Raw genomic sequence first — 25,087 nt, forward strand, 5'->3', positions numbered from 1 at the left:
AATTAAACAGGAATATATAATTTTAGATATTTATACATTGTATTAATATTAATACAAATAAAAAAAATTCCAATTATACTGTTTTTACGTTATTTTGTTCGTAATATGAGCATAAATACGTCTAACGTTTAAACAGTAGTTATTAGAAAATATTTCAAATATTTTAAAAAAGACACTTGTTTGGTTGCCACATTGCATTAGATATTTGTCAGACCTGTAGCAGGTCATTAATTTACAAACATTGCAAACAAATGACCAATAATAAAACTCCTTTAATACTACAATGCCTTACACTGTTTTAAAAGAACGACCTGTTTGTGTTCTCAGCAATACAACACTTTATCTCTGAGTACGCCCGTTTATGTGAAGCACTGAAGGCATTTGGCTGCACAAGAAAAACACATCTTAACACACGGCGTGTTGTCTTTGTGAAGTTGCGGATTAAAGGACACTTTCAGTAGGTCGCTATTATCATTTAGACAAAAGAGTGTTGAAAGGACATTCTGTCGGTGCTTCATTAGCGCAGGCCTCCCTCTGTGGCCGAACCGCGGCCAGCGTTTAGTGCAATTACCCCGGCAGAGAACAACTGTCAATCATCCTTAAAGGGGAAGGATTCCAATTATTAAACCTCTTAAGTCTTTTCCTCTTGCCACCGGCTCTCTGCGCGTCAGGACAGTTTTCATGGCTTCATCCTAAAGATCAAGACCTCCATATGCTCTGGGAATGGGATGTATCTGAGCGCTTCGGAATTTACGTTCACTTTTGGGACGCAAGAAATAGTCGCTAACGGTTGTTTTACAGTCTGAACCAGGTGCACTGTGGGTAAAAAAAAGTTGCGGTGTGTCATTTGCGGAGATGTTTGGAAGCGACGACAAGCCTGTGTGATTCTGATGAGCTGGAAAGTTGAAGAAAGAGGTGCGTGAAGTTTAGTTTTTCTGATTTAAAGCTTCCAGATTTACGTAGATTCTATTTGCATTAAAAAACTTTTAAAATAGGTGAAACTAGGCAAATACGACTTAGTATTTACTTCTATTTGTGTGTTTAATGCATACAGATTTTAATATGCAACACACAGTACTTTTAGTTAATTTTTAGTCAATTATCTATTGCTTGAAAGTCTATATGCACGTACAACAAATATGAAACCTAAGTAAAATAAAATATGATATGAACTATAGCATAATTGCCCACTAACTTAAAAAAAAAAAAAAAACGAAAATTCTATAAAATTCGAAAACTTCTAAAACTAAGTTTATGACTATGGCTGTACGATTCTCATGAACCAAGACATGGTTTGTCTTCTATTAATTAAATGACTTTTAATTTGTAATCTAGAGCTAGACCTTCTTGAGATCTCATTTCTGAGTCTAAAGGAGACTCATGTGAAGTTACAAAAGTTTTTTTGCTTGGGAGAAGCATCTACAAATTAGATAAATATAAGATATAGAAAGGTTCCTATAGGTTTATTATATTACATGTTATATTATTATTTCAATTTATAGGATACAGCTGTTTGAAAAGAGTGTGTGAAGTTTAGTCTTCTGTTTAATTTGTATTTAAATTAGATTTACTGAGAAAATAAAAGTTAAATCAAAGTAACATTCACAGAAACTAAACAAATACGACTTTAAACTGTATTTGTATTTATAAAGCATCTACATTTTAACATGATACATGCTTTTGGCTGGTTGAAAAGAATTACTCAACTTTATTAACTCTTTTTTTAATGGCCGACTGAACAATTACACTAAAACAGAAGTAAAATTAAACTAAACTTTGTAAAACTCTACGAAAAAATGTGCAGAATATTAATACTGGATACAGTATATGCATTATTTTTTATAATTTGTAGAAAAAAAATGTTTTTTATTTATCATTATTTTTACATTATTATTGAAAAAATAAATTATTAAAACATTTTTCAATTTTTATTTTTTTAAAGATTTTTTTAATTAATTAAAAATTTTAAAATAATCAAAGAAACACATAAAAAGGAAAAGATACTGTCAGAACTGCTCTTAATCGAGACTTCATTGAAACAGCTGTCATCTAGTACAAATATATAGCAATAAAATTAATGTGGAAAGCAGTTCAAAATATATGATACAATTATATTATTATGTTATACTTATTATGATTTCTATTCTTTTTTTTATTTTTTTTTTTACTTTTTTACTGCTTATAAATATCACAAATATCCAATTCTTTTCTAGTTGTAAAAATACCTAGCAATAAAATAATGTGAAAAGCAGCTCAAAATATTTGATAAGATATGAAAGAGATTAATTTTTTTGTTATAGGTTTATTATATTATATTATATGAAATTATCATATTACATTACATTACATTATATTATAATTTTTTCTTTTTTTCCTTGCATTTCCAAAACAATAAAATTGTAACATGTAAAAATATAGCAAACTGCTTATAAATATCACAAATATCCAATTATTTTCTAGTTGTCATCTAGTAAAAAGATCTGGCAATAAAATAATGTGGAAAGCAGCTCAAAATATTTGGTAAGATATGAACGAGATCTAAATTTTGTTATATGGGTTTATAATATTATAGTAAATTATCATATTATAATATTATGAATTTATTGCATTTTTGAAATATTTGATAAGATATGAAAGAGATAATTTTTTGTTATATAGTTTTATAATATTATAATAAATGATCATATTATATTACATTATAATATATTTATCTTTTTTTTATTGCATTTACAAAACAATGAAACCGTAACATTTAAAACTATAGCAAACTACTTATAAATATTCGAAATATTCAATTATTTTCTAGTTGTCGTCTAGTAAAAATATCTAGCAATAAAATGTGGAAAGCAGCTCAAAATATTTAGTTAAAAATGAAAGATCTAATATTATCATATTATATTACATTATATTTATTATGATTGTTTTTTTATTGCATTTCTAAAACAATGAAACCATATTTATAAGCACTGCTTATAAATAGTACAATTATCCAATTATGTTTACAATACAAAACACAATATCATCCTGTAAATAATAATTTAACAGATGAAATTAAGTATGACCAATATCAAATACCTAGAAAACCAAACTTTCTACTATAAATACGACTTTCACTGATTTTGTCAAATTCTGTTGCACTGACCATAACAGGACTAGATTAAAAATATAAACCCCTTTTTGACAACTTTAAAGTCTTATTAACCCCTGCTCCTCTTCAACAGGCCTTTAAAGGGGAATCTCTGCCACAAACTGGAACCAGATTCTCTTTTGGACATAATTTGCTCACGTTTCCCCGAGGAGACTTACCGTAAGATCAGATTGGATGCATTTGTCACCGGATACGATGAACATGGTGGATGATGGCTGCCTCTCGACGGACAACTACCACGATCTGGGTAAAGGCGGCGTGTCGGGGATGGGAGGCCGCGTCCACAGCATCGACGTCATTCTGGGCTTCAGTAAGGACCAGGATCCTCTGCTCAACCCGATCGGGCTGGTCGGCACACACAAAGTGGACGGAGTAGATCTGGGAGAAGAGGACAAACAAGTAGTCTCTGACCCCTACGCTCACCTGCAAAATCTTCCAGATAATTCACAGCAGTCTGCGTATCACGGTGAGAATCAATCGCTTTATTAAATCACGTCTCACTTTATAGAAAGTGAAAATAACATGACACATAAAGACACAGTAGTTGCTGAGATGATGCCAGCCCTGAAACAACATACAGCACTACACAATTTTGCTACAAGTTTGATTGCAACACATAATCATTACTATTAATAGTGTTCATCATCTGTTTGATTACACCATTACTGATTTTAACATACATCTATAGTATATGTACATCGACTTGACCCACAGTAGTCACCACTAGTAAGCTACTAAATATATTGTAGTAACCTACATTTTTGCAACGATTTGTATCGTGAAAAGCACTATACATATAAACTTAAAAAAAAAAAAAGTTGCACAGAAATACAATTGTAAAAAGTTACATACACCTTGCAGAATCTGCAAAATTTTAATTATTTTACCAAAATAAGAGGGATCATACAAAATGCATGTTATTTTTTATTTAGCACTGACCTGAATAAGATATTTCACTTAGAAGTAGTTTACATCAGTGTTGTTTTCGTCAACGATGACGATGACTTTTTTTCATGATGATAACGAGACGATGACGAGATAAAAATGGCTCGTTGATGACTAAAACATGACGAGACGTGTGTGAGTTTTCGTTGACGAGACGAGAATAGACGAAAATGTTAGTGGGTGGTCCGTTAGACGTTTAAAATGCATGACATTTCTGCTTATTGTGCATGCCAATTAAAACCCGAAAAATTATCTGCCGCTATGGCAAGCCGTTTTAGCATTCTATCCTTGTTTGGTTACGCTCAACACGTCACATTGTTGTCACTCAGACAGACAGACAATTAACCATGATGGCGGCAGTTTGCACATTATTTCAAATATATGTCTTTTATGTCTAAAACCATTCCTTCATTATTGTAATTATTGGTGAAAATAGTCGATCCGGAAGCTCACATTGTGTTGAACTATAGATCTGCTATTTTCACAACTTATAAGTGACACTACCCAACAGCAAAATACTTACTGACCTACATTAATTTGTTAAAAGACTACTTTTCCCCCTTTTTTTGACTAAAACTAGACTAAAACCTTTTTGACTTTTCGTCGACTAAAATTGGACTAAAACTATCACATATAGAAGTGACTAAAATTTGACTAAAACTAATAAGCATTTTAGTCCAAAAGACTAAGACTAAATCTAAGATGGTTGTCAAAAACAACACTGGTTTACATATAGTCCACAAGAGAAAATAATAGCTGAATTTATATAAGTGGCCCATACACTTGATTCTTAATACTGTGCTGTTACCAGAATGATCCACAGCTGTGTTTTCATGAGTCCCTTGTTTGTCCTGAACAGTTAAACTGTCTGCTGTTCTTCAGAAAAATCCTTCAGGTTCCACAAATTCTTTGGTTTTCCAGCATTTTGTGTGTTTGAACCCTTTCCAACAATGACTGTCTGATTCTGAGATCCATCTTTTCACACTGAGGACAACTGAGGGACTCATATGCAACTATTACAGAAGGGTCAAAACACTCACTGATGCTCCAGAAGGAAAAAGCATGCATTAAGAGCCGGCGGTGAAAACTTTGAACAGAATGAAAATGTGTAAATTTTTCTTACTTTGCCTAAATATCATATTTTTTAAATTTAGTACTGCCCTTCAGAGGCTACAGAAGATACTTACATGTTTCCCAGAAGACAAAATTAGTTAAATTTACCCTGAACTTCAAATTCAAAAAGTTTTCACCCCCGGCTCTTAATGCATGGTTTTTCCTTCTGGAGCATCAGTGAGTGTTTGAACCTTCTGTAATAGTTGCATATGAGTCTCTCAGTTGTCCTCAGTGTGAAAAGATGGATCTCAAAATCATACAGTCATTGTTGGAAAGGGTTCAAATACACAAAAATGCTGAAAAACCAAAGAATTTGTGGGACCTGAAGGATTTTTCTGAAGAACAGCAGGCAGTTTAACTGTTCAGGACAAACTCATGAACAACTATTACTAAACAAAAAAAAAAACAGCTGTAGATCATTCAGGTAACAACACAGTATTAAGAATCAAGTGTATGTAAACTTTTGAACGGGTCATTTTTATAAATTCAACTACTATTTTCTCTTGTGGACTATATTTAAACATCTTTTATGTGAAATAATAACTTGCATGCATTGATCCCTCTTATTTTGGTAAAATAATTAGCAGTTTGCAGATTCTGCAAGGTGTATGTAAACTTTTGACTTCAACTGACTGGCTCAATGCAAAAAGTTCTTTACAATGACATGACAAAAATACATTGGATATATTACTGATGCATTTGCTCATGTGAAACTCATAGAGGTTTCTACTATCTTGCATGATCTTCTGGTCTCCTAAATCTCCTTCAGTGTTAGTATGTGGGTTTTTTCACCTGTTTAAGTCTGATGAGCACACCTTTTCCCAAACAAGACACTTGATTTGAAGACTGACTTATACTGCAAGAGATGAAATGCACACCAAAATATAATGCTTAGGTTGTTTTGAAGGTATAAAAGACAAATGAATTAATGTCAAATGCATGTTTATTAGAAAATGGGTTATAAAGAATGTATAATATTTTGTCTAAATAAATCTAAATAATTTTCATACTTGTGATGAAAATCAAGCCAAACATACTAAGAATTTTTTATTTGCATTTATTAATTTGTTAATTGATTTATTTTTTACTTTATAATTAATTAATTAGTTTATTCAGTTTAATTTTTTTTTTTTTTTTTTTTTTTTTTTTTGCAGTGTAGTCTAAATAGTTAGTAGTCTTGCAATCTGGTCACTTGATTAAATAAAAATATCAATTAATTATTCCACAGGCCTCTATTCTGATTTATTTATTGGTGGGTTTAAATAAATAAATAATTGTATTTACCTATATATATTTGCATAGTCTGATAAATAATAATTATTGTAAATAGTGATCTCAATGACAGTTTATTACTGATATCTATAGGATATAGTGGTATTTTGTTAAACCTTGTGCACCTGTATGGTGGTTGGTTCAATTCATCACCATATTACTCTGATATTGTGTTTACGTTTCACAGGATTAATAGCAAAAATAATGAAACAAACTTACAAACTAGACATGAGTGTCACTGCAGCTGGTGCGTCTAGTTTATGAAAGTTGTGTACAGCACGATGTTTAACACTTGCTAACACTGAACTGTGATCTGATTCTAATCCTGCCTAACTTAATTAGATTCAACCTGGATCTGCCCCACTTCAACATGTGGCGCGCTTTTGCTCTTAGCTGTTTCTGCGAAATGAAAATCTCTGCTGTTGTCAGGCTGGTCGGCCACTCTTGGTCAAAACGCTGCGGTATTGAGTGAACCTCTTAACGGTTGGATTAGCGATCTTGGCTGCATGAGGTCCACAGGTTTAACCGGTGACATCTGCTTGCTGGATTACTGGGAGAACTTACGTACCATGACAGAAGTGATGGAACTCCCAAATCTTTAGTTTTCTAGGAATTCGTAAAATCGAAAGGTTAACATCTGACTCTGTCACTGCACCATTTGGTAAAGGAACAAGAACATTTAAGTAGTTTTATTAATGGTGCTTGTAAAGGGATAGTTCATCCAATTCTGTCATCATCTACTCACCCTCAAGTTGTTCCAAGCCTGTATGAGTTTTTTTTTTTCTGTTTAGAAGAATGTTGGTGGCCAAACATCAATGGTGAAATGGTAGCCATTGACTTTCATAGTGTTTTTTCCATACTATGAAAGTCAATGGCTACTGGCAACTGTTACTCAACGTTGTTCAAAATATTTCCTTTTGTGTTCAAATGAACAGATAAAAATGATAAAAGAATTTTCATTTTTGGGTGAACTATCCTATTAAGTCTCCACATTTTTACCTGCATCATTTGTGCTTCAGGCGTAAATATTTCCTCAAATCACGTGTCCTGTTGAGGACAAGTGTGCTGTTACTTTATAAGTGATCAAATACACCTGTTTCAATGATAAAACAGGTAAGAAAGTAATCAGACAGACTTTGAAGGAGGAACTCGAGTCATATTATACCCTAGCAACCACATAAAACAGTCTAGCAACTTTTTACAATGCCCTAGAAATCACCCAGAACATTCTAGCAACACCCTAGAAACCACCCAAAACACTCAGCCAAAAACAACCTACCGACCATCTAGCAACACCTTAAAAACCACCTAAATACCTTACCGACAACCTAACAACACACTAGAAACCACCCAGAATATTCTACGAAAAACATACTACCGACCACCTAGCAACACCCTAGAAACCACCCGAACATTTTACAGACCACCTAGCGACACCCTAGAAACCACCCAAAACATTTCAGCAACTACATAGCAACACCCTAGAAACCACCCAAAACACTCTACCAAAAACAACCTACCAACCACCTAGCAACATGCTAGAAATCACCCAGAGTATTCTACCAAAAACACCTTACCGACAACCTAATAACACCCTTGAAACTACCTAAACACCTTACTGACAACCTAGCAACACTCTAGAAACCACCCAGAACACCCTACTGACCACCTAGTGACACACTGGAAAACACCCATTTCGACCACCTAGCAACAGCCTAGAAACCACCCAAAACACCCATTCGACCACCTAGCAAAACCCTAGAAACCACTCAAAAACACTATCAAAAACACCCTACACGTAGCAACACCCTAGAAACTACCCAAACAATCTACCAAAAACAACCTACCGACCACCTAGCAAATGACCCAACCACCTTACCGACAACTTACCAACACACTAGAAACCACCCAGAACAGCATACCAACCACCTAGTAACACACTAGAAAACACCTTAGTGACACCCTAAAAATCACCTAAAACATCCTACAGACCACCTAGCAACACTCTAGAAACCAAGCAGAACACCATACCGACAACCTAGCAACACCCTAGAAACCACCCAAAACACCCATTCGACCACCTAGCAAAACCCTAGAAACCACCCAAAAACACTATCAAAAACACCCTACACGTAGCAACACCCAAGAAACTACCCAAACACCTTACTGACAATCTAGTAACACTCTAGAAACCACCCAGAACATTCGAGCAACACCCTAGAAACTACCCCAAACAATCTACCAAAAACAACCTACCGACCACCTAGCAACATCCTATAAATGACCCAACCACCTTACCGACAACTTACCAACACACTAGAAACCACCCAGAACAGCATACCAACCACCTAGTAACACACTAGAAAACACCTTAGTGACACCCTAAAAATCACCTAAAACATCCTACAGACCACCTAGCAACACTCTAGAAACCAAGCAGAACACCATACCGACAACCTAGCAACACCCTAGAAACCATCCAAAACACCCTAACGACACCCTAGAAACCATTCAAAATACCTAATCGACAACCTTACAACACCCTAGAAACCACCTTAAACATCCTACAGACCACCTAGCAACACTGTAAAAACCATCCTAAACACTCCATCGAAAACAACCTACTGACCACCTAGCAACACCCTAGAAACCACCCAGAACACCCTACCAACCACCTATCAATGCCCTAGAAACTACCCAAAACACCCTAACGACCACCTACCAACACCCTAGAAACCACCCAAAACACCATACCAACCACCTAGCAACACCCTAGAAATCACCCAAAACACTCTACTAAAACACTATATCGACCACCTAGCAACACCCTAGAAACTACCCAAAAGACTGTAGCAAATACCTAGCAATGTTGTGATAACCACCCAGAAAACCCTACCAACCTCCTAGCAACCAGAACCATCCAGAACTATCTAGCAACTACCTAGCAACCACTCATAAAACCCTAGAAGCTTATTAGTAATCCTGTCATTAATTCTTTAAAGAAATTTACCTGGCTAATAAAGAGCGCTCTGTTCATCCTGTGCTGCAGATACTGGACTGTTCTCCACAGAGAAGTGTGACGCAGATTTGGGAGATCCACGGAGCAGTGTGGAGAGCGACAGCCGCTCCCCGGATGCTCCCGATGAGGATCAACCTAAAAAGAAACACAGACGCAACAGAACCACCTTCACCACCTATCAGTTACACGAGCTGGAGCGCGCCTTTGAGAAATCCCACTACCCAGATGTGTACAGTCGAGAAGAGCTGGCTATGAAAGTCAACCTCCCAGAAGTTCGCGTTCAGGTAAGCTTTAAGCGACGCAAGCCGGGTCATTTAATGGTATTAGATAAACATAGTGATCAATGTAATTGTATTTCATTACAACCTTGACTTCAGGGTTATTTTAATGGACTTAGGTTGATAGGCAGTGCTTACTTGTAAATTGTAATCTGATTCCAAATTACATGACAAAATTGCAGTTAGTAACATAATCCATTACATTACACATTTTAAGTAATATAATTGGATTACTTTGTGATTACTTTTAGATTACTTTTGACATACAATACCAGGCACAAGTTTTTAAAGAGTAAGATTTTTAATGTTTTTTTTTTTTAAACGTCTCTTCTGCTCACCAAGCTTGCATTTGTTTGATTCAAAATACAGCAAAATAAATTTTAAAATAAAATAACTTTTTTCTATTTGAATATATTGTAAAAATTAATTTATTCCTGTGATCTAAGCAAAATTTTCAGCATCAATACTCTTCAGTGTCACATAATCCTTCAGAAACCATTCTAATATGCTGATTTGCTGCTCAAAAAATATTCTTATTCTTAATATTTAAAACAATTTTCTTTGATTCTTTGATGAATAGAAAGATCCAAATATCTTTTTTTGTTTGAAAAGAAATTATAGAAATTAATACTTTCTATTAGCAAGGATGCTTAAAGTGATCAAAAGTGATGATAAAGACATTTATAATGTTACAAGTTTTCTATTTCAGATAAATGCTATTCTTCTGAACTTTCTATTCATTCAATTCTACTCAGCTGTTTTCAAAATTTTGTGAATTTAATAAAAAGCTAATAATTAAAATCATAAAAATGTAGAATGGAAATAAATCATTTTAAAATGGCAACAATAAAAATAAAACACTTACTAAGAAGATTTAATATTTAATTTGTTCACCTGCATACAATTTCTGTGAAACTGAGATTTATACATTATCTGAAATAGCTTTCTATGATATATGGTTTGTTAGAATAGGACAATATTTGGCCGAGATACAACTATTTGAAAATCTGGAATCTGAAAATTGACTTTAAAGTTGTCCAAATGAAGTTCTTAGCAATGCATATTACTAATCAAAAATTAAGCAGCAGGCTATTTTAGAAATTAAAATGTAAAAGATTTAGGGAAGAATTGGAAACCCTGTAACTTCTGCGTAATGTCCAAGCAGGAATACCAGCACGGCATGTGATGTACTCTTGGCAAGCTCCATTTATAAGTAGTATGCTGGTACAGGAAGCTCACTGACCTAGAAAAGTAGCTCAAACAACAAACATGACTATAAGTTCATTCAAATTCATTCATTCATGCTTTTAAACTCTCTAGCACACTCACCTTAGACTTCTGTGGAGTGAGTTGAAATGAGTTTCTGTGCCAGTTAACATTATGAGGTTGAGTCTAAACAGTTCTCAACTTTATTCTGTCATCCAGGTGTGGTTCCAGAATCGGCGTGCAAAATGGCGGCGACAAGAAAAAATGGACACAGGAACCATGAAGCTCCACGACTCGCCTATGCTTTCTTTCAACCGACCAGCAATGGCGCCCAACGTAGGACCCATGACTAATTCTCTTCCTCTGGACCCCTGGTTGTCCTCGCCGCTCTCCAGTGCCACTCCCATGCACAGCATCCCGGGCTTCATGGGACCAGGCCAAAGCCTCCAGCCCACCTATACGGGCCACCCTGGCTTTCTGAACACTTCTCCAGGCATGGTGCAGGGAATGCAACCCATGCCGCCTCCTCCTTACCAGTGTCCCCCCGCATTTAATGACAAATACCCACTGGATGACGTGGACCGCAGCTCTAGTATCGCAGCCTTGAGAATGAAGGCCAAGGAGCACATTCAGTCCATGGACAAAACCTGGCAACCCATGTAATGGAAAAATGGGGAGCGTTATGATATTTTATTGGGATCTCATAGACATTTGAATGCATTTTTAGAAATGACCAGCATCGGATCATTAGGATTAGGGTTCACCCACATTCAAACTTGTACTCATTAATAAAAAAAAAAAACACAATTTGATTTGGAGGACCTTTGAGGATATCTTCATAAAACAACATGCTTGGATTTACACCGATTGTCAAACCTGCTTGGTGCATTGGTTTTGTTTTGCAACAAACAGGGTTGCCAAGCCCAAAAGGTAATTTTGACAGAAAACCATGGAAAAAAACGTGTTTGGACTAGTTTTGAATAGCAATTGGGCTGGTTTTGTTTTGCAGACCTGGCAACCATGGCCACAAAGCACATAGAGTTTGGGATCACGGCATCTATAGTAAGCCGTTTCTTATTTCTTACCTGCAAATGTTGGGCGCCTTGCGATTCTTGGTTTCAGATGGTGCTTCTCTGCTCCTCCAGGTTGAAGACTCGTGGTTTGGTACGTTGGGAATTTAACAGGACAGCGCAGCTCAGGACAACTGATACCTCAATGCCTGTTCAAAGGTTAAATTCATTAAATTCAAGAAATCTAGAGTCTAGTAACAGAATGTGTTTTATTGAATTGTAACTTTACATAAGTGAAAATTGTTTCTAAATCATCAATAATCACGTTTTTCATGCCGGAATCCTGTTTGCCATTCGACAAGATCGTATAATCATATAAAATGAGTGTGAGGTTTAATGTTTCAGTGTTTCTAGAATGTTTTCAATCAGTGAATGTGAAAAGTCTCAACAGGTAAATTTTCTGAAGACAGTATGTTATATTTCACCCCTAAAACAAAAGAATGGTATAAGAAATTATATTTTGAACAAAGCAAATTAAGGCTATTTTATTATGTATTTCTGACCACAAATTATATTATAAAATAACTAACTAAATAAAATATATTTAAATAATTCCTCAAACACTTTTTTTTAAATCATACTAAATAAGCATCAATCAAATTCAAAATAATGAGTACTATTTATATTAAATAATATTAATTGCTATTAAATATATTATATAATATATATTAGTATTATTATTAAATAATTATTTAAATAAAATACGTTTAAATAATACATAATTATTCTTATTGCCTTAAAAAATGGCTTCAAATCATTTAATAATTTATAATTTCTTGTCATTTTCTTTTGATTTTGGGCTGAAATATGACTTTGGCACTTCACATTTGTCACCCTGGACCACAAAACCAGTCATAAGGGTCAATTTCTTTGAAACTGAGAATTATACATCATAAATACATACATAAATAAGCTTTCCATTGATGTATGGTTTGTTAGGATAGGACAATATTTGATTGAGATACAACTATTTGAAAATCTGAGGGTGCAGTAAAATCAAAATATTGAGAAAATCACCTTTAAAGTTGTCCAAATAAAGTTCTTAGCAATGCATATTACGAATCAAAAATTAATTTTTGATATTTTATGGTAGGAAATGTACAAAATATCTTAATGGGACATGATCTGTACTTAATATCCTAATGATTTTTGGCATAAAATAAAAATTGATAATACAGTGTATTGTTGTCTATTGCTACAAATATACCCATACTACTTACGACTGGTTTTGTGGTCCAGGGTCACATTTTTCAGACTCATCCCAGTGATGGAAGCTGATTATCACTTTGCAAACTTTGCATTATTAGTGTCACAGCTTACCCCAAATAGCACATCCACAGCCAACAGGCAGATTAAATTGTAATTTGTTCCTGGAGTCAGAGCTGTTGTTGTTATTGGCACGGTCCTCTTTAAGCAGTTAAAGGGATAGTTCACCCAAAAATGAAAATTTGATGTTTATCTGCTTACCCCCAGGGCATCCAAGATGTAGATGACTTGGTTTCTTCAGAAAAACACAAACGAAGATTTTTAACGAAAACTGGTGCAGTCTGTCAGTCATATAGGCCTAGTTCATATTTTTGTTTACTTTTAAAGGTTTGGTGCCCATCCACCTCCATTATATGGCTGGCACCGGTTTTCGTTAAAAATCTTCGTTTGTGTTCTGCTGAGGAACAAAGTCACCTACATCTTGGATGCCCTGGGGGTAAGCAGATAAACATCAAATTTTCATTTTTGGGTGAACTATCCCTTTAAGACATTACATCCTGAAACGAAGGTAAGAACAGCATGTAAAAACAATCACATTCACAACTGCTTAGCAGAAGCACATGCAATGCATACACATTCTATTTTAGACACAAGTCCCACTAAAAATTATGTCATTGCATTAGATAAGAAAATTTCAAAGCAAATAACACATCTATCGAAAAAGATGACTAGAGATGACCAAAACACAAGTTGATTGAAAGCAATTGAGCATGAATGATTGATTCGTTGATCTACTAATATTCACACATTTAAAGGAGTAGTTCACTTCCAGAACAAATATTTACAGATAATGTACTCACCCCCTTGTCATTCAAGATGTTAATGTCTTTCTTTCTTCAGTCGTGAAGAAATTACGTTTTTGGAGGAAAACATTTCAAGATTCCTCTTCATATAATGGACTTCTGTTTAAACTTCCAAAATGCAATTTTATATTCAGCTTTAAAAGGCTCAAAACGATCCCAGCCAAGGAATTGGCTTATCTGCTGAAACAATCGGTTATTTTCTAAAAGAAATTACAATTTATATACTTTTTAACCTCAAACACTCATCTTGGCTAGGTCTGTGTGAACTAGGGCTGCTCAATTTTGGCAAAAATCCTAAGCACGATTATTTTAGTCAATATTGTAATCACGATTATTTAACACGATTATGCCTGGGTCCAAAACTTTATATTCATGATTAATTTAAAAATAGCAATACAGCAGATATATATATATATATATATATATATATATAGATATATATATATATATATATATATATATATATATATATATATATATAAATAATATGCAAAGCTAAAGTAGTCTAACAATAGAATGTAAAATAAAACAGCGTCTTAACTGTAATAGTTAAACATGCTTTGTTTCTCATTAAAACTACAAAAGTGACTTTTCTCTTTGTATTTTTTACATTTTATTAATATTAAGCACATGAGACGGCAGAAGGAATATTAATTGTTGCCGCTTTAAGCACACGGATCCAATATACTGTTACAGACGTATTTTCATTCTCAACTGTTTATGATCATTTAAGACATAACTGACAAGAGTTTACATGAATAATCACCAAGCGCCTCATTTTGAAATATTTTTGTGTGTATTTAGGTGCACCTTGAGTTAAAAGATAATTTCCATGTCCGTGTTCTGCTCCGTCTCTCAGTGCAAACACAGAACAGCGCAAGTTCTCTTACGCGCTTTTACAAGCACTTCATCAAAGAAACATTATGAGACGTTTTATGAAAGTCACGTTACATGACTTTGCTGATTTGCATGTGAAATTAGGCTTTTATGGAGGAGCAAAAGCGCACCACTGAAAAAGGGGGCGGAATTGGCCACAATAATCTCTTCATCTCGATTACTGCATTTTCATGATTGTTTGAAGCAGAAATCGAAATCGAAACCGAATTTCGATTAATCGCACAGCCCTAGTGTGAACTCTGCTTAGGTAATGTCTCAAAACTCCATCTCATTCTCTCCTCCAACTTCAAAATCCAAAATCGTCCTACTTTACATCGCTGTTTTACCTTTTCAGCGATGTAGGATGATTTTGAAGTTGGAGGAGAAAATGAGATGGGAGTTTTGAGACATACCCTAACTGTCTTGAACCAGAAAAAACAGTTCATGCAGACCTAGACAAGTTGAGCATTTGAAGTTAAAAAGTATATAAATTGTAAATTTTCTTAGAAAATAACTGATCATTTCACTTATTCCTCGACTAAAGCTGCATTTAAACTGCATTTTGGAAGTTCAAACTCAGGGGCACCATAGAAGTCCACTATATGGAGAGAAATCCTGGAATATTTTTCTCAAAAAACATACTTTCTTTACGATTGAAGAAAGAAAGACATGAACATCTTGGATGACAAGGGGTGAGTACATTATCTGTAAATTTTTGTTCCAGAAGTGAACTACTCCTTTAAGTGTGACTGAAGGGAAAATATACTTGTACAGTTTGACATACTGTCTAAGCAGTGATTTCTCAGTCAGACTTGTCAGCACAGAAACTTTGTGAGGTCATTAGCAGATTGTGTTGCTGTCGTAGCAGGTGTGTGTGTGTGCGAGGACGCGGAATGAGCGGCTCCCCGCCGGGACTCTTCATTGTTTCAGATTATCGATCGCCCCTCTGCTCTGAACTAAAGGGCGTCCCAGCCAGGTGCCAGAACTGCTGCATGTCATTTAAATGTGCAAACATTGTCCTTCGAATCGATCTGAGAAACAAACGGTGTCTTGTATTGCTTTTCGATTCTAACCGATGGTTTCATTTTACTTTGAATACTTTGTAACTATGCAAAGAGACAAAATGCATATCATGATCCATTACACACGTTTTTTTTTATGCACTGAGGATGCAAATGATACAAAAAACCTTGAAGTTGGATGCAAGAACACAATTCATTCATATGTTTGACATGTTTATTTTGTAGGTGTGTATTCAAGAGTATTAATAAAATAGAGTTCTTATTAAAGCACGGTTTATGGATTTCTGTGAACTGCGATGAAGCCAAAGAAGATAGTATTTTCTTTAAAGATGTGTACATTTAGATGTAATAGGAGTGGATTTTGTCACAATCGTTGCAGCTTTATCATATTTCGATATGCATATAAATTGTTATTATGTTTGTTACGGTGTTTTGGGGGGCGGGACAATTGAATGTTATTAAATAGTTTTTTTGAGATGCATTTGTTGAATTGTTTTGCACTAACAATTGAAATAAAGATGAATAATAAAAATGCATGACTGGTTGCCTTTTATAATTAATATAAGGTTCATTCTCTGTAACATTTCAACTTTTTTTTCAACTACATATGATTCATTTTCTGAATACCTCACATAATTAGACACATATCAAACCTCCAAAAAACACATTTTCCCACCTCAGGCATTAACAACCTTTTTTATTTTTGGTTTTTATGAGATTTATACACTTTTTAAAATTTTATTTAATTCTAAACCCTTTAATGGACAAAATGGGATTGGTGTAAAAAGGATTTTAAACAGAACTTGTTATAAAACAAGCATGCTCATCAATGGATTCTCTGCAGTGAATGAGTGCCGTCAGGATGAGAGTCCAAACAGCTAATAAAAACATCACAATAATCCACAGAAAGAAACGAATCCATCAAGACATTTTTAACTACAAACCACTGTTTCCAGCTAAAATACAAGCCCAAAATCCATAATGACGCTTTCTGTAGTGAAAAAAGTCATCTAGACTCATTTAGGAGAGAAATCTGCACAGATCAAGCACCGTTTACAAGTGAAACACCGTCAAAAATTGCTCTAAAAGGGGCAACACGAGATTTTCTTTTTTTTTTTTCACTGGAGGAAGCATTATTATGGATTATGGAAACAACATTTTGAAGTTAAAAATGTCTTAAAGATGGATTTGTTTTTTACAAACACGCATCTTTTCACTTTTCTTGACATTAACCGATAGATTATAGTAGTGTGGATTACTTCTGGATTATTGTAATGTTTTTATCAGCTGTTAAGAGTCTCATTCTGATGGGAAACTCACAAAAATGCTAATTTTCTGAAAATCAACTGAAAGTCTACTCACTCTCAGGCCATCCAAGATATAGATGAGTTTGTTTGTTCATCAGATTTGGAGAAATGTAGCATTCCATCACTTGCTCACCAATGGATCCACTGCACTGAATGGGTGCCGTCAGAATGTTTAAACAGTGGATAAAAACATCACAATATAGTAAGATAAGTACTTACTATAATAATAATAATAATAATAATAATAATAATAATAATAAGTAATCCACACCACTCCAGTCCATCAGTCAACATCTTGAGAAGCGAAAAGCTGTGTTTGTCAGAAACAAAACTATCATTAAGTTTTTAACCACAAACCGCTGTTTCCGGCTAAAATACGAGTCAAAAATGCATAATGACGCTTTCTCCTCTAGTCTGAATCAGGAGAGAAATCTGCACAGATCATGCACCGTTTACAGGTAAAACACAGTCCAACACAGTTCTAAACAAATATGTAGGTGGATTTTAATGTGAGAGGCAACAAGAGATGGCCTTTTTTCACTGGAGGAAGTATTACTATGGATTAGGAAAATAACAGTTTGAGGTTAGAAATGTCTTAAAGATTCATTCTCAGGACATCCAAGATGTGGATGAGTTTGTTTGTTCATCAGATATGGAGAAATATAGCATTCCATCACTTGCTCACCAATGGATCCTTTGCAGTGAATGGGTGCCAGTGAATTGGCTGATAAAAAAAGAATAACAACACTATAATCGACAAGTAATCCACACCACTCCAGTCCATCAGTTTAAATCTTGAGAAGAGAAAAGCTATATGTTTGTAAAAACAAAACAAAACAACAACACCGTAATTAAGGCCAAATTAAGTTTTTGGCCAAAAATACAATTCCATACTCCATAATAATGCTTTCTCCAGTGGAAAAGTCCAACTCCTGTTTTCTCTCACATCAAAATCCACACGCATATTTGTTTAGAGCTGTTTTGGCTTGTAAACGGTGCTTGATCTGTACAGATTTCTCTCCTGATTCAAAAGATGAACACTGGAAGAAGCGTTATTTAAGCAACGATTTTAATTTAAAAACATCTCAATGATGGATTTGTGTTCTTACAAACATGCAGCTTTTCACTTCTCAAGATGTTAACTGATGGACTGGAGTGGTGTGGATTATTGTGATGTTTTTATCAAATGTTTGGACTCTCATTCTGACGGCACCCATTTACTTTACTTACATTTAATTCATGCATTTATCATTTCGAGCTTAGACTATTGCAACTCGTTATATTATGGTGCTCAAATTAAAGTTAAGATAGACTGCAGATGGTCCAGAATGCGGCTGCGAGATTGCTTACAAGCACTTGCAAATTCGATCATATTACTCGGGTGTTAAAATCATTGCATTGGTTGCCTGTTACTTTTAGGATTCATTTAAAAATTGTATTATTTGTATTTAAATCCCTACATGGTTTAGCCCCATCTTATATTGCTGATCTAATCCAGGAACAAAAGTCAACGAGATCATTAGGATCTCAATCACAGAAACTTCTTGTTGTTCCTCGGTCTAAGATGAAGTCTAGAGGGGATCGCACTTTTGCGGTCGCCGCCCTTAAATTATGGAATAGTTTACCTTTATATATTAGGGACCTTCCTACGCTTGGCCAGTTTAAAAGCCATTTGAAAACATATTTGTGACCCTGGACCACAAAACCAGTCATAAGGTTAAATTTGACAAAACTGAGATTTATACATCATATGAAAGCTCAATAAATAAGCTTTCTATTGATGTATGGTTTGTTAGGATAGGACAATATTTGACTGAGATACATCTATTTGAAATCAGAAATCTGAGGATGCAAAAAAAAATCAAAAAGACTGAGAAAATCACCTTTAAAGTTGTCCAAATTAGGTTCTTAACAATGCATATTACAAATCAAAAATTACATTTTGATATGTTTACAGTAGGAATTTTACAAAAAATCTTCATGGAACATGAACTTTACTTAATTTCTTAATGATTTTTGGCATAAAAGAAAAATCTAAAATTTTGACCCATGCAATGTATTTTTGGCTATTGCTACAACTATACCCCAGCGACTTAAGACTGGTTTTGTGCTCCAGTGTCACATATTTTTTTATGATCAAGATAAGTGCGAAGGGTGCTAGTGTCATTTATTTCTTTTTTATGAAAGATGTTTTTTGACTGTTTTATTATTTTTATATTACTTATTTAGATATATGGGTATGCATTTTCTTTTACTCGTTTTTCTCTGCTCATTGTGTTACTGCTTGTACAGCACTATGGTCAACATTGTTGTTTTATTCAGTGCTTTAGAAATAAATTTGAACTTTGAACTTACTCCAGAGGATCCATTGGTGAGCAAGTGATGCAATGCTACATTTCTCTAAATTTGATGAATAAACAAACTCATCCACATCCCGGATGGCCTGAGGGCCAAAACATTTTAATCAAATGTAGATTTTTACATGTACTGTTCCTTTAAATATCACACATAAAATTAAGCCATTGAGCTCAACTAGCGACTCAAAGAGTTTTCCCCCTCATTAGTGAGCGTGTTCAGTGGCCCTGACTAGGTTTTGGGTGTAGTGACCTGTCCTCGCCTGCCCTCGCAGGTTAACGGCACCAAGCCAGCCTGTTAAGAAGATGAGCCGGCCGTCCATCAGCCCTCCGCAGGGGACGGAGCGATGGGGGCAGCTCTTCACCCCTACGATCCGGCCTAATTGCCCCATCTTCTGCTGCTGGTTTCCATGCTGCAGTGACACAAAACACACACACAAACATATGGTCTTCTTAAATCAAATTACATAACATCACAGAGTTTAATACATTAATGCAATGTAGAATAAACACATTTACATGAACTATTCCCTTTTTCAAGACAGAATAGTAAATAGAAGTATGGGAATTTATTTATTTTAGTTATAATGTAAAATGAATCTTCTTGTGATGTTGTTAAACTGGCTGTCAAGACGTCCTGTGACATGACCTGTGACGAGTGTCGGCTGACGAATGTGAAGTAAAGGTCAGTGAAGAGGTCAGAGGTCAAGAGGTTGACCAGTGCTCATTTTGACAGATGACGTCAGTTCAGGGATTTCTACAAGGATGCTGACTGGTTTAATTAAAGAAATTTAGCTTTAGTTAACAATAAGTGGCAGGTGACTAAAATTAAAGTCTAATTATTTAGCATCTCCAGAATGAATAAAAATGCCTAAAAAAAAAAGAACTAGAGTTATTTTAACAAGAAAATGTGTGGTGCTCATGCATGCAAAACGTTTGTGTTCTGCTAGGTTTCTAGGTACAACAGTTTTTTTTTCCAACAGTTTTTTTTCACTCATTTATTATCCACATAACATAAATTAAAGGTTTAGAGTCTTAGAATATTATCATAACATTGCAAACACTTTTTTTGCTTAGTATTTTTGTTTTCTATTGCAAATATAAAAAATAAAAAATAAATTTTAAAAAATCCTAAATCAATATTTACTGTATTTAATTGAGAAGGTAAATGACTATGTTTAAAAAAAAACAAATCTAAATTCTAAATTAACTTAATTAAACTAAATTAAAAAATATTTTGCTTTCCTTTTTTATTTTGCACAGATTTTCTATATTTTTTCAAAATTAACTGAATTTATGATTAAATTTATGCTTAAAAAAAGAAAAAAAATCTGTCAATGGGGTAGAATATAATCATAATATTGAGAAAGAAAAAAAATTTTAATATTATTTTTTTATTATGAATTACACAAATTGACAGATAAATTTTCTTAACATTTTTTTTAAAATGTGAATGTTTATTTTCCATTGGAATTGCACATATTGACTTTTTTTTATAATTAATTGAGTTTATGATAAAAAAAAAACTAAAAAATATCTCAATTGGGTGTGAAAAAAATGTCCTTTTGAATTCTAGATATTTTTCTTTTCTTTTCTTTTTTTTATTAATTAGGTTTATGCTTAAAACACAACAAATATCCATCAATAAGGTAAGAAAAATAATCTTAATTTAAAAAAAAAAACTTAATTTTGATTTTTTTTAAATCTTGATTTAACAATGTTTCGATATCTATACTGGAAAACAAGACAAAAATAATGAGTAAGAAAATTCAAGTATTGGCATTAGCTATTGTGAAAAACATATCTGTCTTCCTCAGGTAGAGCTGAAAACTGTTCAGATCTCTTTCACTACAGACCGCAAAAACTGCAACGCTGACCGCGTTATTCACTGCTAAATTTGCGCTTTATTTCCCTGGCTCGGGTGAGGGTCTGATAATAATGAATTGATTGTGTGTGTTTTTCGGTCCTCACGCTGTGCAGGGATCTGGAACTTGGGATGTAGTTAACTCTCTGATTAGAGGAACATGTTCTATGGTGCAAATAATAAGGGAAGCAAGCGGAATTAATCGAGTTTGATTTCTACAGCTTTACAATGTCCTCTTCTCATGCCATAATGAGACGCTTTGGCATGGCGACAGGAGGGGGAGCGAGAACGTGCTTGACCGTTGTTTTCCTTTTTTTTGTGGGTTGTAAGGACATGTGGTATGTTTGAAATCACATCTTGCCATACTTTGAATGAAACTGAATGAACATGAAAACAGCCGGTTTAGAGTTACTGGTGAGAATGAACTTAGAATAATCGCCAGGAGCAATACAGATTTGTACAATGCTGATCTGGATAATAAACAAATCAAAACAGCAACGAAACACAACATTACACACAATTTTATAAAGCTGCTTCACGCAGGACTCAAACCCACAACACAACAGGCTTCAGGATTTGTAGCCACTGGTTTAGCAGAATGCAGATATGCTTCAAAAGATATTGCAAGTTATGTCAAATTTGGCAAAATTGATATCCTCAGATTCGCCATGATCAAAAAATCCACAGACACCAATATAATATATAAGTTATAAGCAAAAATCTCACGACCCATAGGTGGCGCTGTTCCCAAATTTGGCATAGACACTCGGATAATGGTGTTGATGAAGCATACCAAGTTTCATTTCAATTGATCAAAGTTTGGCCAATTTATGGGAAGAATTTGATCAATTTTCTAGGAGGAGTAGCAAAATAAAAACGAATTCTGTACTTTTCAAAGTGGACGCTATTGTAATGGGTGGAGTTTTAATGTAAGCTATTGAATGTGATCAGCATAGAGACAGAGCGCATTTATGCCATGCCCACACCGGGGAAAACAATCCAACGCTCTCCATTGACTTTGTATTGTGGGGAGCTGACTCCTTGTCATTTCTGACTTATAACAAAAAAACAGAACAACGTCTAAAAGCTGCTATGTGACAAGGTGTCCAGTAAACAAGCTAAAAAACACAAAACTACGTTTTATAAGCTGTCGACCCCAAAAAAACAAGTGTTTAAGGGCACAAATAGTTATAGATGTCAGGTTATTTCACGTTGGGCCATTCAGTTGGATCATTTCTCCAACAAAAGGAAGGTAAGGAAAAGGAGCACTGACAGACCAATACAATTCAGTTTCTCAATATATCTCCTCCTTTCAGGGTGGTGAAATAATCCTTTGACATGGTTAAAAATAATGAATGTTTACTGTCGCCGTAAAATTTTCCTCCAGCGGGCGTAGTTCTCAGAGTAATATGACACATTGCGCTCTACTTTTGTGTCCTTAAACACTCGTTTTTTGGGTCAGCAGCTTATAAAAACATAGTTCTGTGTTTTTTAGCTTGTTTACTGTACACCTTGTCTCACAGCAGCTTTTAGACATTGTTCTGATTTTTGTTATAAGTCAGAAATGACAAGGAGGCAGCTCCTCGCAATACAAAGTCAATGGAGAGCACTGGATTGTTTTCCCCTTCCCGGTGGGCGTGGTTTTCAGATTAGTCTCTATGAGGAGTGGAATCAGGTGTACTAAGTTTCATTTTCTAGAATTAGGGATTCAAGAGTTATTACCATTTAAATGCTGAATTTTTGAACTAGTGGTGGTGCTATAGAGTTGGTTCTAGAGACCACAAATTTGGTCAGATCACTATTCATGGCCAGCACTACAAGTGTGCCAAATTTCATCATTTTCCTAAGTTCCATTCATAGGGCTGCCATAGACTCCCATTGGAAGAAAATAATACGGGCGTAACCCCTAATTAGTAAGCTTAATATATATAAAATCAGAATTTATTGGGTACTTCCAATTGAGAGGTGGCTGTCCCGAACCATAACCCCTAAATTTAAACTTATGAAAATTATTAAAATATTTTTTTTTTCATTGTTGTTTTCAAAAGTATCTTTTTGATTCTTTTAAAAAGTGAAGTTCCAAAAAAAACTGTAAATTATGAAACGTCACTACCGAAACAGTGTATGTTTTAGTCTATTGGCAGAGACTGATTTGAACTAAACCCATAAATTTATGATCAGTATATATTCCTGTGTTCCTTTCTTTCATAGCTACAAGGCATAAGTAGATGTCTCATCATTTTGAGATAAATGTGTTCAAAAAGTCTGAAAAATCTGTGTGTAACTTTAAGGAACGTCATCGAACACCTTTTTTCCGCAATTAAGCACACTTTGTTGGGAGACATTCCATAACATTTCGTTTTTATATGTATACCACTGTTCAGAACTGTGCTAACTAACCATGTGTTGATTAATATCTTTCAGCTAGCTTCAAAAGTATCTAAAATTGTCACTGCCGAAACATTTGGTGAAGTTTCAGTAGTGACATCTTTGTTTTTTGGGTGCTATTCCCTAAAACAGTCCTGACCAAAACATGTCATCATTGTTTCAGTAGTGACAAAAGGGAACACAATCCTCATATTTGGGGGAAAGAAACAACATTTTAATACAGTCATGCATATTTTTGGGGGTATTTTAGTATGTTTTAGTAGTGTTTTAGTATGTGACATAACATTCTGTAATGAGATGTGGAATGGATGCCACTAAAGCATTACACTCACTACCAAAACATGGGATGTTTTGTCAAACATAAAGTATACTCAATTATCAACTAAGATGTTATGATAGTTTTTGGTTCAATGCATATTACAAATAATGAATCCTTAACTTTGAAATCAGTATGATCAACTTTTTGCCAAAAATTGGATTTAAAATACAACAAATCTCATAAATTACACTTGAAATGATCTTAAAAATTTAACTGTTAAGGATTTACCATGTAAAAATGTTAATAAAATAGCAAAAATATCTATTTACAATCTAGATGTAAGCTAAATCTTATTGGGTCAATATAACCCTACTAATTAAATTATTATTGCTGTGTTTCAGTAGTGACAAAATTTGGAAAGAAAACACATATTCCAAAACTCTCTTAAAATACAATATGAGAATTAACTGCACGATTACTAGAAATGTGTATCTTGGATATTATACAATTTGCATACATACAAACAGTTAGTATATTCACAACAAACACAGAGTGAAATAATGCACTGCAGTCAACTTGACCTTTCATTTCTAGTGTAAAAAATGACTTCACATTGGATTTCACAATTGCATTTAATATTTATTGCAATAATCATGCAGGAATAATAGCATGGATAGCTATCTTTAATTTAGTCCATAAATTCCCTAGTGAAGAAAAAGGGGAGAGTTTTGATCAGAATGACTAAAGTGAATGGCTAAAAATTAAAACAGAAAATAAAATAACAGAAAATAAAATAAGGCTGTAATTCAGTTTTGGGTTTGATTACTAATGGTGGTCTACACATAATCACTAATGCATCAATGTACAAGCATGTAAAACCAACTTCAAATACCTGAT

The 25,087-nt window shown here is 34.3% G+C and overlaps 1 protein-coding gene across 1 annotated transcript; it reads left to right on the plus strand.

Moving 5' to 3' along the window:
- The first annotated feature begins 683 nt into the window (after positions 1 to 683).
- Positions 684 to 16,552, plus strand: rx2 (retinal homeobox gene 2). Its single transcript, XM_073849829.1, has 4 exons — positions 684 to 915; positions 3,222 to 3,614; positions 9,528 to 9,781; positions 11,201 to 16,552. Exons 2-4 carry the CDS (start codon positions 3,323 to 3,325, stop codon positions 11,642 to 11,644), a joined length of 990 nt encoding a protein of 329 aa, XP_073705930.1. The 5' UTR covers positions 684 to 915; positions 3,222 to 3,322; the 3' UTR covers positions 11,645 to 16,552.
- The last annotated feature ends 8,535 nt before the right edge of the window (positions 16,553 to 25,087 follow it).

This window comes from Garra rufa, chromosome 10 (genome assembly GCF_049309525.1).
Source record: "Garra rufa chromosome 10, GarRuf1.0, whole genome shotgun sequence".
Taxonomy (NCBI): domain Eukaryota; kingdom Metazoa; phylum Chordata; class Actinopteri; order Cypriniformes; family Cyprinidae; genus Garra; species Garra rufa.

What these genes read in the sequence shown, in the direction of transcription:
- rx2 (XM_073849829.1), top strand. Translation starts at nt 3,323, where the DNA reads ATGCATTTGTCACCGGATACGATGAACATGGTGGATGATGGCTGCCTC. An exon ending in ACAGCAGTCTGCGTATCACG is followed by an intron (nt 3,615 to 9,527) that starts GTGAGAATCAAT and finishes CCTGTGCTGCAG; the next exon opens with ATACTGGACTGTTCTCCACA. An exon ending in TCCCAGAAGTTCGCGTTCAG is followed by an intron (nt 9,782 to 11,200) that starts GTAAGCTTTAAG and finishes TCTGTCATCCAG; the next exon opens with GTGTGGTTCCAGAATCGGCG.